This window comes from Lithobates pipiens, unplaced genomic scaffold (genome assembly GCF_037356315.1).
Source record: "Lithobates pipiens isolate NorthernLeopardFrog02 unplaced genomic scaffold, aLitPip1_a1.2 Scaffold_16, whole genome shotgun sequence".
Lineage (NCBI taxonomy): Eukaryota > Metazoa > Chordata > Amphibia > Anura > Ranidae > Lithobates > Lithobates pipiens.
In genome coordinates this window covers 241,107,820-241,125,623 of record NW_027507748.1, presented here as the reverse complement: position 1 = coordinate 241,125,623, position 17,804 = coordinate 241,107,820, and the positions used below count along the sequence as shown (strand labels likewise).

General features: G+C 42.3%; 1 protein-coding gene across 2 annotated transcripts in view; it reads left to right on the top strand.

Annotated features, from left to right (window-relative positions):
- SLC60A1 (solute carrier family 60 member 1) overlaps window positions 1–17,804 on the top strand; it is a 171,877-nt gene that overhangs the window by 78,142 nt on the left and 75,931 nt on the right. For both annotated transcript variants that reach the window (XM_077481218.1, XM_077481219.1), the window contains exon 2: window positions 13,387–13,585. In XM_077481218.1, coding sequence (XP_077337344.1) covers window positions 13,387–13,585 — 199 coding nt within the window. The remainder of the gene's footprint in view (window positions 1–13,386; window positions 13,586–17,804) is intronic.

Here is a 17,804-nt window from a genome sequence, read left to right as displayed (position 1 = left end):
GGTGTCGTGATTCTTTCTTTTTATGCAAACTTCATGTGTTTTATTTAAGTATATCGCCTTTATCTGTAGGCAATGTTTGTCTGTTCAAATATGTTGCAAAATCTACAATTTTCGTGGGGCATACATCCTTTTGCACATGATTGTAAGTCAGAGGCAATGAATTGTCAGTAGCTGCTATATACAGTTGTGCTCATAAGTTTACATACCCTGGCAGAATTTATGATTTCTTGGCCAATTTTCAGAGACTATGAAAGAAAAGTTTTTGCGTTATCATTCACGTGTGGTCTTTGGCTGAAGCCATTTATTATCAATCAACTGTGTTCCTCTTTTTAAATCATAATCACAACAAAAACGACCCAAATGACTGTCAAAGGATCTGTGGGAAAAGGTCGTTTTCCAAAGACATGCAGGTAGGTTAATTGGCTTCTGTCCAAAATTGGCCCTAGTATATGAATGGGGGACCTTGGATTGTGGGCTCCTTGAGGGTAGGGACCGATGTGATTGTGCAATGTACAGGGATAGGGACATTTGTAGACACTCACTCAGGTTGAACTGGATGGACTGGTGTCTTTATTCAACCTTACTAATTATGTAACTATGTAGTTGAACTGTATAAAACAGGAAAGTGATATAAAAAGATATTCAAGGAATTGAGAATGCCAATCAGCAGTGTTCAAACTTTAATCAAAAAGTGAAAGATGAGGGGTTCTGTTGAAACCAAACCAAGATCAGGTAGAACTAAAATTTCAGCCACAAATGCCAGGAAAATTGTTCAGGATGCAAAGAAAAACCCACTAATAACGTCAAGTGAAATACAGGACTCTCTGAAAACGTGGTGTGGCTGTTTCAAGATGCACAATAAGGAGGCACTTGAAGAAAGATGGGCTGCATTATTGAGTCGCCAAAAGAAAGCCATTACTATGCAAATGCCACAAAGTATCCCGTTTACAATACGCCAAACAGCACAGAGACAAGCCTCAAACGTTCTGATACAAAGTAATTTGGAGTGATAAGACCAAAGTTGAGCTTTTTGGCCACAACCATAAACGCTTCATTTGGAGAGGAGCCAACAAGGCCTATGATGAAAGGTACACCATTCCTACTGTGAAACACGGAGGTGGATTGCTGATGTTTTAGGAATGTGTGAGCTACAAAGGAGCAGGAAATGTTTTCAAAATTGATGGCAAGATGAATGCAGTATGTTATCAAAAAATACTGAAGGAACATTTTCATTCATCAGCCAGGAAACTGCGCATAGGACGTACTTGGACATTCCAACATGACAATGATCCAGAACACAAGGCCAAGTCAACCTGCCATTGGCTATAGCAGAATAAAGTAAAGGTTCTGGAGTGGCCATCTCAGTCTCCTGACCTCAATATCACTCAGCCACTGTGGGAGATCTTTTTGGCAAGAGGAATGGGCAGCTTTACCATCTGAGAAGATAAAGAGCCCCATCCACAAATACCACAAAATGCTTCATTGATGTAAAAGGGGGCAATACACGGTATTAAGAACTAGGGTATGTAAACTTTTGATCAGGGTCATTTGGATAGATTTTGTTGTGATTATGATTTAAAAAGAGTAAACACAGTTGATTGCTAATAAATGGCTTCAGCCAAACCCTAACCATGAGTGAAAGGAAAGTTTTTGTGTTATCATTCATATTCTCTGAAAAATGGCCATGAAAACATAAATTCTGCCAGGGTATGTAAACTTATGAGCACAACTGTATATATCACTGCAAGTTCAACATGGCACCTCATGGCAAAGAACTCTGAGGATCTGAACAAAAAAGAATTGTTGCTCTACATACAGATGGCCTAGGCTATAAGAAGATTGCCAATGCCCTGAAACTGAGCTGCAGCACGGTGGCCAAAACCATACAACGGTTTAACAGGACAGGTTCCACTCAGAAGGCCTTACCATGATCGACCAAAGAAGTTGAGTGCACATGCTCAGCGTCATATCCAGAGGTTGTCTTTGGGAAATGGACATATAAATACTGCCAGCATTGCTGCAAAGGTTGAAGGGGTGGGGGTCAGCCTGTCAATGCTCAGACTGCACACTGCATCAAATTGGTCTACATGGCTGTCATCCCAGAAGGAAGCCTCTTCTAAAGATGATGCACAAGAAAGCCTGCAAACAGTTTGCTGAAGACATGCAGACTAAGAACATGGATTAATGGAACCATGTCCTGTGGTCAGATTAGACAAGACGAGATAAACGTATTTGGATCAGATGGTGTGAAGCGTGTGTGGCAGCAACCAGGTGAGGAGTACAAAGACAAGTTTGTCTTGTCTTCAGTCACGCATGGTGGTGGGAGTGTCATGGTCTGGGGCTGCATGAGTGCTGCCGGCACTGTGGAGATACAGTTCATTGAGGGAACCATGAATGTCAACATGTACTGTGATATACTGAAGCAAAGCATGACCCCCTCCCTTCAGAGACTGGGCCGCGGGGCAGTATTCCAACATAACGACCCCAAACGCACCTCTGAAACAACCACTGCCTTGGTAAAGAAGCTGAGGGTAAAGGTGATGGACTGGCTAAGCATGTCTACAGACCTAAACCCTATTGAGCATCTGTGGGGCATCTTCATATGGAAGGTGGAGGAGTACAAGGTCTCTCTAAGTGGCATCTGTCAGTGCCAATCAGTGCTTCCAATCAGTGCCACTTGTCAGTGCTTCCAATCAGTGCCAATCAGGGCCGCCTAATATCAGTGCCAACCTATGCAACAGTTATCAGTGCCAATCCGTTTTTCCAATCAGTGCCACCTACCAGTGCCATTCAGTGCCAGTGTTTCCAATCAGTGCCCATCAGTGCTGGCAATCAATGCCCATGAGTGCCACCTATCAGTGTCCATCAGTGCTGCCAATTAGTGCCCAGTGCTGCCAATCAGTGCCACTAAATGCTGCCTATCAGTGCTGACTATCAGTGCCATTACTGCTGCCAATAAGTGCCACCTATCAGGGCCCATCAATGCCAATCAGTACTTTCTATTAGTGTCAATCAGTGCTGCCTATTAGTGCCAATCATAGCTGCCTATCAGTGCTGCCAATCAGTGCACTGAGTGCAGGGATGGGATGATGAACTCAGCAGCCAGCACATTGTCCATGGGGGGCCGGCCTGGTGGGGCACAACTGAAATCTGTTGATCTTTAATAATTCCAAATGCCGATCTTTAGAATAATAGGTAATCACCACACTACTATTTACAATAAACTACTAGAGGTATAAAGCTTGCTGCTAAGCACTGTTATGTGTTCCCACACCACAAAAAAAATAAAAGTGCAGCACTAACTTACTGATCAGTAACTTAACATTTATGGTGGAATTCTCTAATGTATGGGAATTTCAATAGGCTTCAATATTACGACAATACCGGTCTCTGATAGCCATTCACATATAATACACAAACTGAAAATAAGACATACTGTATAAAATGAAACTTAGCAGGGATGGTGGAAACCCCTTCTATAGATATTGGCTATACAGATTAACCTTAAGTGCAACAACTTTTTAGTTGGGAGGTTCACACCATTATAGCACTTATTTTTTTAGATTGTTACACTTAATTTTATATGTTTTTGTTGCTATTATAATGTGAATTTTTGCACTATAATTACATTTTTCACCACCCTTGCTAAGTCCTTGTCTTTATGGACGTTGTTTGTGCACTGGTGTGCAGTCATGTTGGAACAGGAAGGGGCCATCCCCAAACTTCCAACTAAGTTGGAGCATGAAATTGTCCAAAATGTCTTGGTATCCTGATGCCTTTAGTGTTCCCTTCACTGAAACTAAAGGGACAAGCTCAACCACTGAAAAACAACCCCACACCATAATCCCCCTTCCACCAAATGATTTGGACCAGTGCACAAAGCAAGGTCCATAAAGACATGTATGAAAGAGTTTGAAAGAGTTTGGGGTGGAGGAACTTAACTGACCTGCACAGTCCTGACCTGAACCTGATAGAACATCTTTGGGGGGAATTACAGTGCAGACTGCGAGCCAAGCCTTCTCGTCTAACATCAGTTCCTGACCTCACAAATGCACTTCTGAAAGAATGGTCAAACATTTCCATAGACACACTCCTAGTGTTGACAGCCTAGAAGAGTTCAAGCTGTTATAGCTGCAAAGGGTAGGCCAACTCAATATTGATCCCTACGGACTAAGACTGGGATGTCATTAAAAAGTTAGTGTGCATGTAAAGGCAGGTGGCCCAATACTTTTGACATCATAGTATATATATACATATATATATATATATATATATATATATATATATATATATATATATATATATATATACACATATATACACAGACAAGCATGTGTGTTTAACCACCTCAATACAGTGCACTGCCCAGACAAATTTTCAGCTTTCAGCGCTCTTACAGTTTGAATGACAATTACTTGTGTCTTTTTTCACACAAATAGAGTTTTTTTTGGTTGTATTTAATCACTAGTGGGTTTTTTATTTTTTGTGCTATAAATTAAAAAAAGGCCGTAAATTTTGTGAAAACAATGCATTTTTCTTTGTTTCTGTCATAAAATTCTTCTAATTAGTATTTTTTCTTCATAAATTTGGGTCAAAATTTATACTGCTACATATCTTTGGTAAAAATAACCCACATTAGTATATATTATTTGGTCTTTGTGAAAGTTATAGAGTCTACAAACTATGGTGCCAATCACTGAAAATAGATCACATATGATCAGGCCTTCAGTACATCAGGTGCATCTCATTTCTAGAGACACTAACAAGTCAGAAAAATACAAATACCCCCCAAATGACCCCTTTTTAGAAAGTAGACTAAGTAAGTAGCATGGTGAGTTTTTTTAAGTTGTAATTTTTTCCCACAATCCTTTGCAATTTGAAGATTTTTTTTTTTTTTTTTACAAAATTGTCATATTATCAGGTTATTTCTCACACATAACATATGCATACAACAAATTACACCCTAAAATAGATTTGGCTACTCTTCCCGAGTATGGCGATACCACATGTGTGAGACTTTTACACAGCTTGGCCACATACAAAGGCCCAACATTGAAGTGGCACCTTCAGGCGTTCTACAGGCATAAATGACACATCTCATTTCTCAACCACCTATTACAATGTTGAAGGCTCTGGAGCACCAGGACAATTGAATTGCCCACAAAATTACCCCATTTTGGAAAGAAAACACCCCGACGTATAATCTTTGAGGCATAATAAGTCTTTTGAACGGTTCATTTTTTTCCAGAAGTTTTTGGAAAACGTGGAAAAAAATGAAAACACATTTTTTTTTACACAAAGTTGTCTGTTTATAAGATATTTCCAACACATAGCATGTATATAGCAAAAATCACACCCCAAAACACATTCTGCTACTCTTCCTGAGTATGGCAATACCACATGTGTGAGACTTTTACACAGCCTGGCCACATACAGAGGACCAACATTGAAGTAGTACCTTCAGGCGTTCTAGGAGCACATCTCATTTCATTCCTACCCATCACACTTTTGAAGGTCCTTGAGCACCAGCCCAGTGGAATTACCCACAAAATGACCCCATTTTGGAAAGCAAACACCCCAATGCATATTCTATGAGGCATGGGCTGCAGATAGGTACTTGAATACTCTGATGGGCTGGAGACAGGTACTCAGGTAACTTGATGAGCTGCAGACAGGTACTCGGGTACTCTGACGGGCTGGTGACAGGTACTCGGTTACTCTGATGGGCTGGTGACAGGTACTCGGGTACTCTGATGGCCTGGTGACAGGTACTCGGGTAATCTGATGGCCTGGTGACAGGTACTCGGGTACTCTGATGGCCTGGTGACAGGTACTCGGGTACTCTGATGGCCTGGTGACAGGTACTCGGGTACTCTGATGGGCTACAGATAGGTACTCGGGTACTCTAATCGGCTGGTGACTGGTATTCAGGTACTATGAAGGGTGGTGACAGGTACTCATATGGACTGTGACAGATACTCAGGTACTCATATGGACTGTGACAGGTACTCAGGTACTCTGATGGGCTTTGACAGGTACTCGGGTAATCTGATGGACCGTGACAGGTACTCAGATGGACTGCCAGCTATTCGGGTACTCAGATGCACAGTGACAGGTACTCGGGTACTCAGATGGACTGACAGGTACTCGAGTAAGCAGATGGACTGTGACAGGTACTCGGGTACTCTGATGGACTGTGACAGGTATTCGGGTACTCTGATGGACTGTGACAGGTACTTGAGTACTCTGATGGACTGTGACAGGTATTCGGGTATTCTGATGGATTGTAACAGGTACTCGGGTGCTCTGAGGGGTATGACAGGTACTCGTGTACTCAGATGGACTGTGACAGGTACTCAGATGAACTGTGACAGGTACTTTGATAGGTGGTGACAGATACTTTGATGGGTGGTGACAGATCCTCTTTATTGGGGGGGCAATCAGTGTGTGTTGGTGTACACTGTAGGCGGTAACAAGATGTTACTGCAATCTCCTTCTCACACACGATCGGTGTGTGAGGAGGAGAACCCGGTAACATCTCTTTACCGCGGTTTACATTTAGTGATTGGCTGTGAAAGGATCACAGCTGATCATGTGGTAAACAGCCTCCAGCCAATGGCTGTTTACCACTGTCGGTGACTAGCAGTGTTTCCAGGAACACGCCGCCGACGTGCATGCGCAGCGAGCTCCCGATCACGCCCATGCGCTGTGCAAAGTGGGGCGGTACCACCTATGAATGAATGAATGAATGAAATACTTGTATAGCGCACATACGAACTGAATCGCCTCTGTGACTTCATCATGGCCGGTCACATGGCCGGTCACATGGTAAACAGCCACGCCCAGTGGCTGTTCACCCCTGTCGGTGACGAGCGGGGTCTAGGTGACACTCCACCATGACAGTACAGGGCTGCGTGCACACGATTGCGCGCATGCCCTGTTTTAATGGGCTCGCCTCATATGACGTCTGCCCAGAACAAGAGCCTTATCGTCCCGCCGTCATATGACGGTGGGTGGTAGGCTAGTGGTTAAGCTTTGGGGTGCGCACGCCTATGCCCGTACCTTACAAGCCGACCGGCCTTACCCTACCTGTCAGGAGGAGGTCGGATCAGTCAGCAGGAGCAGGGCTGATCCTGATTGGCTGTCTGCTGCACTGGTTGCTAGGATCACCTGTGCCTGGCGTCTATCAACCAGTGATGTCAGAGGCCGTAGCCACCCCAGCATTCACAGCGCTCAGCCTCCGTGCCTAGTCAATTAGCTCCGCCTCCACCCACCCACCTCTTCAGCGTGGCTCAGAGCCTGAGGGAAGGGAGCATGTCTGAAGAGAGCTGCCTGTGCCTGAGTGTGAGCTGATCAGCTGCCCACAGTCAACCTGCACAGCACCTGCCACTGCCTGAGGTGTTGCAATCTACCTGCTGTTGTGTCCATGTTCTGGAGGCTCGGCCTTGACCCTTACCCTTTCTATTCTGCCATCAGTGAGTTCCCCATAGTAGCATTGTCCGAATCCGAGTACTTTAAGTACACTGTCACACATCACAAGTTGTATGAAACATGAGAGCCTGAGAGGGACTTGTCTTGCCCAGCTTAACCACTTCAGCCCCGGAAGATGAAAACAAAATAAAAGTAATAAAATGGTGTGATGAAAATTTGAAATATAAAAAAGTGTGAATAAATGAAAAATAGCAAAACTATTAGCTAAGCACATGAACGACCACAACATACAGGGATATACAATGTAATACTGACATAATCACACACATAGGTTGGATGGACTTGATGGACTTGTGTCTTTTTTCAACCTCACCTACTATATAAGAACAACCCTTATAATTAAGGACAATGTAGCTGAGGTAATAGAATCAAAGAAGCATACAGAAAAGGTTCACAAACCCGCCGTACTGAAGTGATTTTTCAACAAAATAAACTATAGAGCCATGAATGAATGGAAGAATTTGCTTTGAATATTAAAAATGAATTAAATAGGATTTTCAGTTTGTGGTGATCAGATACAGTTCAGTTCTGCTTTAACCGATTCAGCCCCGGAAGATTTGGCTGCTGAATGACCAGGCCATTTTTTTGCAATCTGGCACTGCGTCACATTAACTGACAAGTGTGCGGGCGTGTGGTACTGCACCCAAAGAAAATTTATGTCCTTTATTTCCCTCAAATAGAGCTTTCTTTTGGGGGCATTTGATCATCTCTGCGGTTTTTATTTTTTGCGCTATAAACAAAAAAAGAGCGACAATTTTGAAAAAAAACACAATATTTTGTACTTTTTGGTATAATAAATATCCCCATTTTTTTTTAAAAGCAATTTTTTCTCAGTTTAGGCCGATATGTATTCTTCTACATATTTTTGGTAATAAAAATCTCAATAAGCGTATATTTGATTGTTTTACAAAATAGGGGATAGATGTAAAGCATTTTTTTTTATTATTATTTTTTACTAGTAATGGCGGCAATCTGCGATTTTATCGGGACTGCGACATTATGGCGGACACATCGGACACATTTTTGGGACCATTGGCATTTATACAGCAATTAGTGTTATAAAAATGCACTGATTACTGTAAAAATTTCACTGGCAGGGAAGGGGTTAACCACTAGGGGGCGATCAAGAGGTTAATTGTGTTCCCTCTCTGTGTTCTATCTGAAGGGGGAGGGGACTGTCTAGGAGAGATGACAGATCGCTGTTCATATTGTGTATGAACAGACGATCAGTCACTTCTCCCCTCAGAGAACTGGAAACTGTGTTTACACACACAGATCCCAGTTCTCGGGGTGTCAGTGATTGCGACTGCCAGGCGCTCGCATCGACTCCGGGGGCGAGCAGCGGGTGCGCGTCCCTAGTGGCCACAGGGAGAAGCAACATTACAGAACGTCATTTCGCCCAGCCGTGCCATTCTACCGCAGTAAAACTGTGGCGTCTGGTCGATGAGTGGTTAAATCAGCCTTTTTCAACCAAGGTACCTTCAGGTTTCTTTATAAAAGCCAACAAGGTGGATAAAGCTTGCATTTAGTTACATAAAAGGAACAAGTTTTCATTGTGCGTCATTGCAACCTTAACAGACATCATCGGTTGATAAGGACAATGGACAACTGCACAGCATTCTTGTTTGACCCTCTCCTGTCCCTCTCCATCAGCTCGGGGGTCACATTAGTTGAGTGAGGTAAAGAAACTTAGGAAGAAGAGAAACATTGGAATTGTAGTCATTACTGGTGTGCAAACGTGTTTTCTGTGGAAGAATGAATCGTCTCTAACATTGGATGACCTCCGTTGGGTGTCCTACGTGTTGCTGCATTATGTAAAACTATTTGTTTACTTTTTTACATTTTAGAATGGGGTGCCTTGAGCATTTTAAAGGGGTAAATACATTGACAAGTTGTTGGGATTTGAGCACAGGTATATCTTTTCTCTGAGATACACATATACCAAAAACAAAAGAAGAAAAGAAAAGAAAAAACAAAAAAATATATATTTTCTCTGTCAGTGTAAGCTGCCTGCATCGTTCTATAAAAATGCACTTATTACTGTAAAAATGTCACTGACAGGGAAGTGGTTAAACACTAGGAGGCGATCAAGGGGTGAACTGTGTTCCCGCTCTGTGTTCTAACTGAAGGGGGGATGGGACTGTGTTTGTGGGAGATGACAGATTGCTGTTCATACTTTGTATGAACACACCACTCTCTTCTCCCCTCAGAGAATCGGGATCCTAGTTCTCGGTGTGTCGTGGGTGCCTGGCGGTCATCGTGCCTGCTGGACACTCGCAGTGCCCCTAGTGGCCACAGGTTGAAGCGACGTTATATAATGTTGTTTCTGCCCAGCCGTGCCATTCAGCCGCAGTTAAACTGCGACAGCTAGTCGGCAAGTGGTTAATATCATGCTCAATTTAAAGTGCAAAAGTTTTTGATGTTTCCACAGAACTGAAAGTGTTACTACACCCAGGACCCTGCATTCACTAAATCTGGTCTCCCACACTACACAGAGTGTGGAAATGCAATTATATTAGTTAATATAAACTGCTAAATACCTTCTCATCAGCAGTATGTAGCAGTCGTGTGACTTGTGTTTGTGTCTGGTTCAAGCTTGTAGGAGGAGTTTTCATTCGCTTCTGAATTTCCTATAAGGCTGCAGTACACCTGACCCTCTGTCTGGACAGTGCTGATTGGCCCTGTGCTGATCACATGCACTCTCTCAAGAAAATAAAAAACTCTCTAGCTATTACATGAAACTGAGCATGTGCAAAATGCCCCTAAGGCTCAGTACTAGCAGGAGATGGATTGGGGACAGTAACAGAAGGGGATGATCAGTGAAAACAGGATTAAACAACCTTTTTACACAATACACAAGATTAACCCCTTAGGTTCCACAGTGAGTATAACAAGTATGCTTTACAGTATATACAGATTGGTGTTACTGTTGTGGGTTTAGTAACACTTTAAAGTTGAATTCCAGGCACATAAACCTTTCACAATAGCTACCAAGGAAAACAAAAAACAATTGATGTGCACCAAACACCCTTGTAAAAGTAGCAGTGTCATCATTACTATGCTGCTCATAGAGGGGGGCCTAGCAGGTCCTGCGGGATACTACAGGGGGTAGGTTTCATGCTGGATTACTGCATGCTGGATTACTTTCAAAAAGAAATACACATAGGATGCTACAATCCAAGTATGTATACACAGAGTTATTGTATTTAGATAATATTTATTTAGGCTTACGTATGACGGATATACATTTTTTTCTATGTTTTTCCCATTTGTAATTTGCCTACAACTAGAATGAAATGTAAAAAAAAAAAAAAAAAAAACGACTCAGGATTTTCCTGCATGTCAGATCTCATGTCTCTCTATGCAAAAATTCAGACCATTAACGATAATAGTTTACAAAATGTTCATTGTATAGCATATTCTCTGTGCAAACTTTGACTAAGCATGACAGAGTAAAGTCTAATATGTGAAAATATACATAAAACACAAAGACGCCATAACAGGTACACTTTCCCAAAAAGAGAGTTACATTTGTCTGATATATCGTGATGCCATTTTAAAACAACTTCAAAATGAATGTTTTAAGATAATAATAAACGTGGCTTTTGCTTTCAGTTTTCTGACATTGTAGTCATTTCTGACAGGTTTTGTTTTTCTCTACCTGCCTGTTTATATAAGAGGTCACCTTGTGCTTAATGCTGAAGGCATTTATGATAACAAGTTAATTTACTATGAGTAGTAAGTAATTTACAGACTGGCGTAGCCCCAGTCAATAGAGGTTAACTATCTTACCGCCACAGGAAAAACACGCCATGACCTGAGCAAGTTTAATGCTGTAGCTGTAAACGAATCTTTCGAAACCTGTAAAATATGAGGTCACCATGCAAATAAAGATACATAAATACAGCACTCACACACATAGACCAATCATGAGTGAAAACAACAAAAAAAGAAGTCCATAAAAAACAGAGAATGCTTCACATCTGGTGTGCAAAAAGCACAGAGAAACTGTTGCAGAAAAAACTTTTTGAGGCATATCAAGACACCCCCACATGTGTCCCCACTCACCAGATCACAACGACACACAGCTTTTCAGTCTGGGGGTCAATACAGACTTATAGCGATATCCAAAGGACGTCAACAGGATGGCAGATTCAGTGGTGTGACTTGATGATAAATAATCCTTCAAAATGATTTCTCAGCCATAAAAACCAGGTACCCAAAAGGAAAAGAAGAGACTGATAGTGAAGGATGCTAAGAACAGATATTTATTGCGCATAAAAAGTGCATATGCGGGTCCTCTGATGAAGCCCTGTGGGAGGGCGAAATGCGGCATTGCCCCATCAGTCCGTCTATTTGATACCTTTTATAAATGGGTAGAAAACTGGCTAAAAGACCATAGAGTAGTGATTAGTGATTCATACTCTAAATGGTCTAAGGTTATTAGTCGTGCACCCCAAAGTTCAATGTTGGGACCCTTTGCTTTTCATTTATAAACGATAAAAGATTTGGATTAAAAGTACCATTTCATTGTTTGTAGATGATACCAAGCTATGTAGTGGCATAACATCAACTTACAATTAGTGATGAGCCAAACATCCCCCGGTTCAGCAAAAAATTTGTTCAAACACGCGAACACCATGACTACAGTGTAGAAAAGCCAAACAAATAAACATCACTTTCTTGTTTACATGTGACCAGCCGTGATTGGATACAACCGATCACATAGGTAAAGAGCCACATTATCGGCTGTTTACTGAGATCAGGGGCATGCCGTGTCCTGGGCACGCGGAGTGGCGGCTGTTGCCATGCTGCTGGAAATTCCTGGGGGCAATATTATGACTTTGTCCCAGAACGGGACGTCATTTTACTATAGGAAGGGCAGCAAGTGGTTAAAGTAATTGTTATTTAAAAAATAACTAACATGTCATACTTACCTGCTCTGTGCAGAGTTTTTTCACAAAGCAGCCCCGATCCTCCTCTTCTCGGGTCCCTCGCTGGCACTCCTGGCTTCTCCCTTTTGCTGAGCGCCCACACATCAAGCAACTTGCCCTAGGAGTACCCAAGCAGGCGAGCTCTGACCCCAGATTTGTGTGTCCATTCATACACAGAGCCATGACTGGGCCCCCGCCCCTACCGTCTCCTCATTGGCTTTTTCCAGCAGCGGGAGCCATCACAGCCAGTGAGCCAATCAGGTGCGTGAGTTCCCGGAGAGGCAAGGCTCTTGTGGACATCGCTAGATTGAAAGGGAGCCCAGGTAAGTATTGGGGAAGATAATGCATGAAGGTAAAAATCCTAATGCCTTTACAACAGTTTTAATATAAATCAGGAAAATGAATACACTATGTAAATGTTTAATGCCATTTGTTCTAGAATATCACTTTTATCTGTAGGCACTATTTGGCTCAAGATCTAATGTTTGCCTGTTGAAGTATGTTAAAAAGTCAACAATTTCTTTTTTTTTACTCACTTTTTACTTTCAGCTCCAGACTTGCAATTTTTCAATATTCCATGACTAAGAATATTTTTTTTGTCCTGACTAGGACAAAAAAAACATTTGTACAAACCACTTTACATACTTTAATAATAATGAGCAACCCAATTAACAACAAAAAAAGATGGGAAGAGGTTTGCATACATTTTCAAACCCTACATTGTCCAAATTTGCATGAACTTACTGATAATTTTAACATTTGGTTTTCACAGAAGGCAACATTTTTGTATGAGTTTTTTTTTTTAAAGTTACAAGGTCAATTCAAAATGTTCAAATATATGGAAGGTATTCTTTAAGGATAGGTGTAGCGCTAACCCATGGATACCTTTATAAACTAAACATACATCTGTAGTTACTCCTGTTTTTCTTCTGAATACTTTTACCCCTTCTACTATCTACAGGTTGAAGCTGTGTTTGTCTGTCCTTTTCACATCTTCTCTGATCATCTCCATGGTGTTTGTTATAATTCCATTTTGCCGACATGTTGGTGTGCTTGCAGTGGTAATGGCAGTGGCTGGTCTTTCCATGGGGTGCATTGACACAATCTCCAATATCCAACTGGTAAAAATATACAAGCAGGACGCAGCTGTTTTCCTACAGGTAAGAGTTGTGTAGTCTATCTGTAAACAGTAAAATATAATTTTATGATTATTATTAATGTTTTTTTTCTATGCTTTTTGATGCAGTTAGCACTTATGTTTTAGAAAGAAAAAAAATGTTTTAATCACTTTAGTTCACAGCCACATATAAAATATATAATGAAAATGATTACATAATTAGGAAACATAATGCCAACAGATCTCTTAAGCATCTGTTGTATCATCACCTTTATAACTCCAACACGTTTCTATTTTTACACTCTCCCTTTAATTTTTTTTATCACTTTTATTTCTATTACAAGGAATATAAACATCCCTTTTAATAGAAATAAGGATAACAGGTCCTCTTTATGGAGAGATCTGGGGTCAAAAAGACCCCAAATCTCTCCTTTACCTTTAAAACCAAAAGATCAAAAAAAACAAAAAACATTTTTTTTTAATCTTTTGCTTTAAAAAAAATAAATAAAAAAATTGGTTTACTTCCAACCTGGGCCGTAAATATGTCATGACATCGCTCTGGTCCTCCAAGGCCATAGAAGCAATAAAAGACAAACTAGTCCGCACCATCGGATCATTTCACGGTAAAACTGTAAGCCCAAGAAACACAGATGAGTTTCTGAAAGCGATCCAGCAGCTGAAAAAAATACCGGGGTTATAGCGGATAGCTTCAGCCATAACCCCATATTTTATATATATATATATATATATATATATATATATATATATATATATATATATATATTGCAGTCGGCAAGTGGTCAAATAAACAAACAAAAGCTGGGAATAGTATTCACTTATAGTATTATGTTAAACAGTTGCCGACCGCCGCACGCCGATGTACGTAGACAGAATGGCACGGGCAGGCATATTGGCGTACAGGTACGTCCATGCCTTCCTGCGGGTGGGGAGCCCAATCGGGCCCCCCCCCGGTGCCAGCGGCGGTCGGATTCCGTGCAGGAGCGATCCGGGATGAGGGGGCGGCCATTCATTCATGGCCACCCCCTCGCGATCGCTCCTGATGAATGAAATGCTAGCACTACATCACTTCCTCTCCTGTATTGTAACCACAGGCAGAGGAAGTGATGTAATCTCTCCTTGTGTCAGTCTTTTTCACCCCCCCCCCCAATCACCCCTGCACCCCCAGTCACAGTGACACCAATTGCATTTTTTATTTTATTCTTATTGCATTGGTGTCATTTGTGACTGCAATAACTGTTAGGGCAGTTAGAGTTAGCCCCCTTTAGGTCTAGGGTACCCCCCTAACCCCCCAATAAAGGTTTAACCCCGTGATCACCCCCCGTCGCCAGTGTCCCTAATAAGCGATCGCTTTTCTGATCGCTGTATTGGTGTCACAGGTGACGCTAGTTAGGCAGGTAGGTATTTAGGTTCACCGCAGCTTTTTATAGCGTCAGGGACCCCCATATACTACCGCATAAAGCCCCCTGATTGCCCCCTAGTTAACCCTTTCACCAGTGATCAGCATATAACTGTTACAGGTGACGCTGGTTGGTTAGTTATTTTTTTATAGTTTCAGGGCACCCGCCATTGATTACCTAATAAAGGTTTAACCCCCTGATCACCCGGCTGGTGATATAAGTTTGAGGGTCAGATAGGGTCTGCGTCGCCCCAGGCAGCGTCAGGTTAGTGCCAGTACCGCTAACACCCACGCGCAACGCATATGCCTCCCTTAGTAATATAGTATCTGAACAGATCAATATCTGATCTGATCAGATCTATATTAGCATCGCCAGCAGTTTAGGTTTCCCAAAAACGCATTGTTAGCGGGATCAGCCCAGATACCTGCTAGCACCTGCGTTTAGCCCCTCCGCCAAGCCCAGCCCACCCAAGTGCAGTATCGATCGATCACTGTCACTTACAAAACACAACACACATAACTGCAGCATTCACAGTGTCAGGCTTGATCCCTGCAATCGCTAACAGTTTTTTTTGTAGCGTTTTGATACAGTCGCTGACAGCCTAGGTGCTTTTTTACCTGTGAGTCTCACTAGTGTACCCCTAAATTTAGAGCCCAAAATGGCAAAGCGAAGGTACACTAGTGAAGAGGCCTACACATTTCTGAACATGACAGATAGTGAAGAGGAAGTCACTCATCTGTCAGATTCAGGCTCAGAATACGATCCTGTAGAGGACAGCGGCTCAATGACAGAATGCTCTGACGACGGAGATGAGGTCCCTGTTAAGGGCAGGCGTACCCGATCCCGAACTTCTTCTGTTGTTGAGGTGCAAGAATCGCAGGTCCCTCGTATGGAGCAGAGACGTACTAGAGCCGCTCATCCTTCTGGTGAACTGGCAAGCACCAGCGGCCTAGTACACCCTGGACGTACATCCAGCACTGCAGTATCACGTGGTGACGTGGCGAGTCCCATAAGTGCAGTTCAAGCTGGCGAGGTGGCAAGCACAAGTAGTGTCCCGCTGCCACCAAGACGAAGACAAAGGCAGGACTGTCGTACCCATAGTGCCCTTCCTGTAGAATTCGCCAATGCTGATTGGGTGCCCACCACTTCTGCAGAACCCGTACTTCCCCCATTCACTGGCCAACCTGGCATTAACGTGGAAACAGTTGATTTTACGCTACTTGATTTTTACTCGAAGATCTCTATAGATCTATTGTGGACCAAAGCAATTTGTACGCTGGTCAACACATCGCCACTATTCCCCGGTCCGCCCTTGCCAGACATTGGAAACCAATTACGGTTTCCGAATTTAAGATCTTTCTGGGCCTCTCCCTCAACATGGGCATAACCAAAAAGAGTGAGTTGCGGTCATATTGGTCCACTGACCCAATTCACCATATGCACGTGTTCTCTGCTTCCATGTCCAGGGCACGATACGAGCAGATTTTGCGGTTCATGCACTTCAGCGACAATGAACTCTGTCGTCCTCGTGGAGACCGTGCATACGACCTTAGAAAGCCTGAAGGCGTTGCTTGGCTTTCGGGGCCCCGTACGCAGCTAGGCTCCCAAAAAATCCCACACATGTGGTATCCCCGTACTCAGGAGAAGCAGCAGAATTTATTTTGTGGTGTAATTTCACATATGCCCATAGCATGTGTGAGCAATATATCATTTAGTGACAACTTTGTGAAAAATAAATAAAAACAAATAAAGTTTGTAATTTTCCCGCAACTTGTGGCAAAATATAAAATATTCCATGGACTCAACATGCCTCTCAGCAAATAGCTTGGGGTGTCTACTTTCTAAAATGGGGTCATTTGTGGGGGTTTTGTGCCATCTTGGCATTTTATGGCCTTCAAAACTGTGATAGGTAGTGAGGAGTGAAATTACAAATGTATGCCCTTAGAAATCCTGAAGGCGGTGCTTGGCTTTCGGGCCCCGTACGTGGCTAGGCTTCCAAAAAGTCCCACACATGTGGTATCCCCGTACTCAGGAGAAGCAGCAGAATGTATTTTGGGGTACAATTCCACATATAACCATGGCATGTGTGAGCAATATATCATTTAGTGACAACTTTGTGTAAAAAAAAAAAAATGTTTTGTTTTTTTGTCATTATTCAATCGCTTGAGGCAAAAAAATTAAATATTCAATGGGCTCAACATGCCTCTTATCAATTTCCTTAGGGTGTCTACTTTGCAAAATGTACTGCCCTGCCATTTTAGCACCTCAAGAAATGAGATAGGCAGTCATAAACTAAAAGCTGCGTAAATTCCAGAAAATGTATCTTAGTTTGTAGACGTGACAACTTTTGCGCAAACCAATAAATATACACTTATTGACTTTTTTTTTTACCAAAGACATGTGGCTGAATACATTTTTGCCTAAATGTATGACTAAAATTGAGTTTATTGGATTTTTCTAATAACAAAAAGTAGTGCTGGATAAAGAAAAAAGGTTATATTGGCACCGTCAACAGATAAGACATTCAAACCAAAATTAACCGAACACAAGGACGCTGGTTCTACACAATAGTGCATCATAAATGTATTGATTAACGACCATGAAGCCGCCTTACAAATCACTTCCGGAGAAACGTGACGGGCAGCCGCCCAAGATGTAGAAAACGCTCCTAGTAGATTGAGCTGTCACCGCTTCCGGAGGAGCCAAACCCCTAGCCTTATAAGCCCCTTGGATGGCTTGGATGATCCAGGCTGCAATAGTTCGGGAAGAAGCACGTAAACCCTTATTCTTTCCGTAGAAAAGGATGAACAGATGATCAGATTTCCGGAAAGGAGCTGTGGCTTT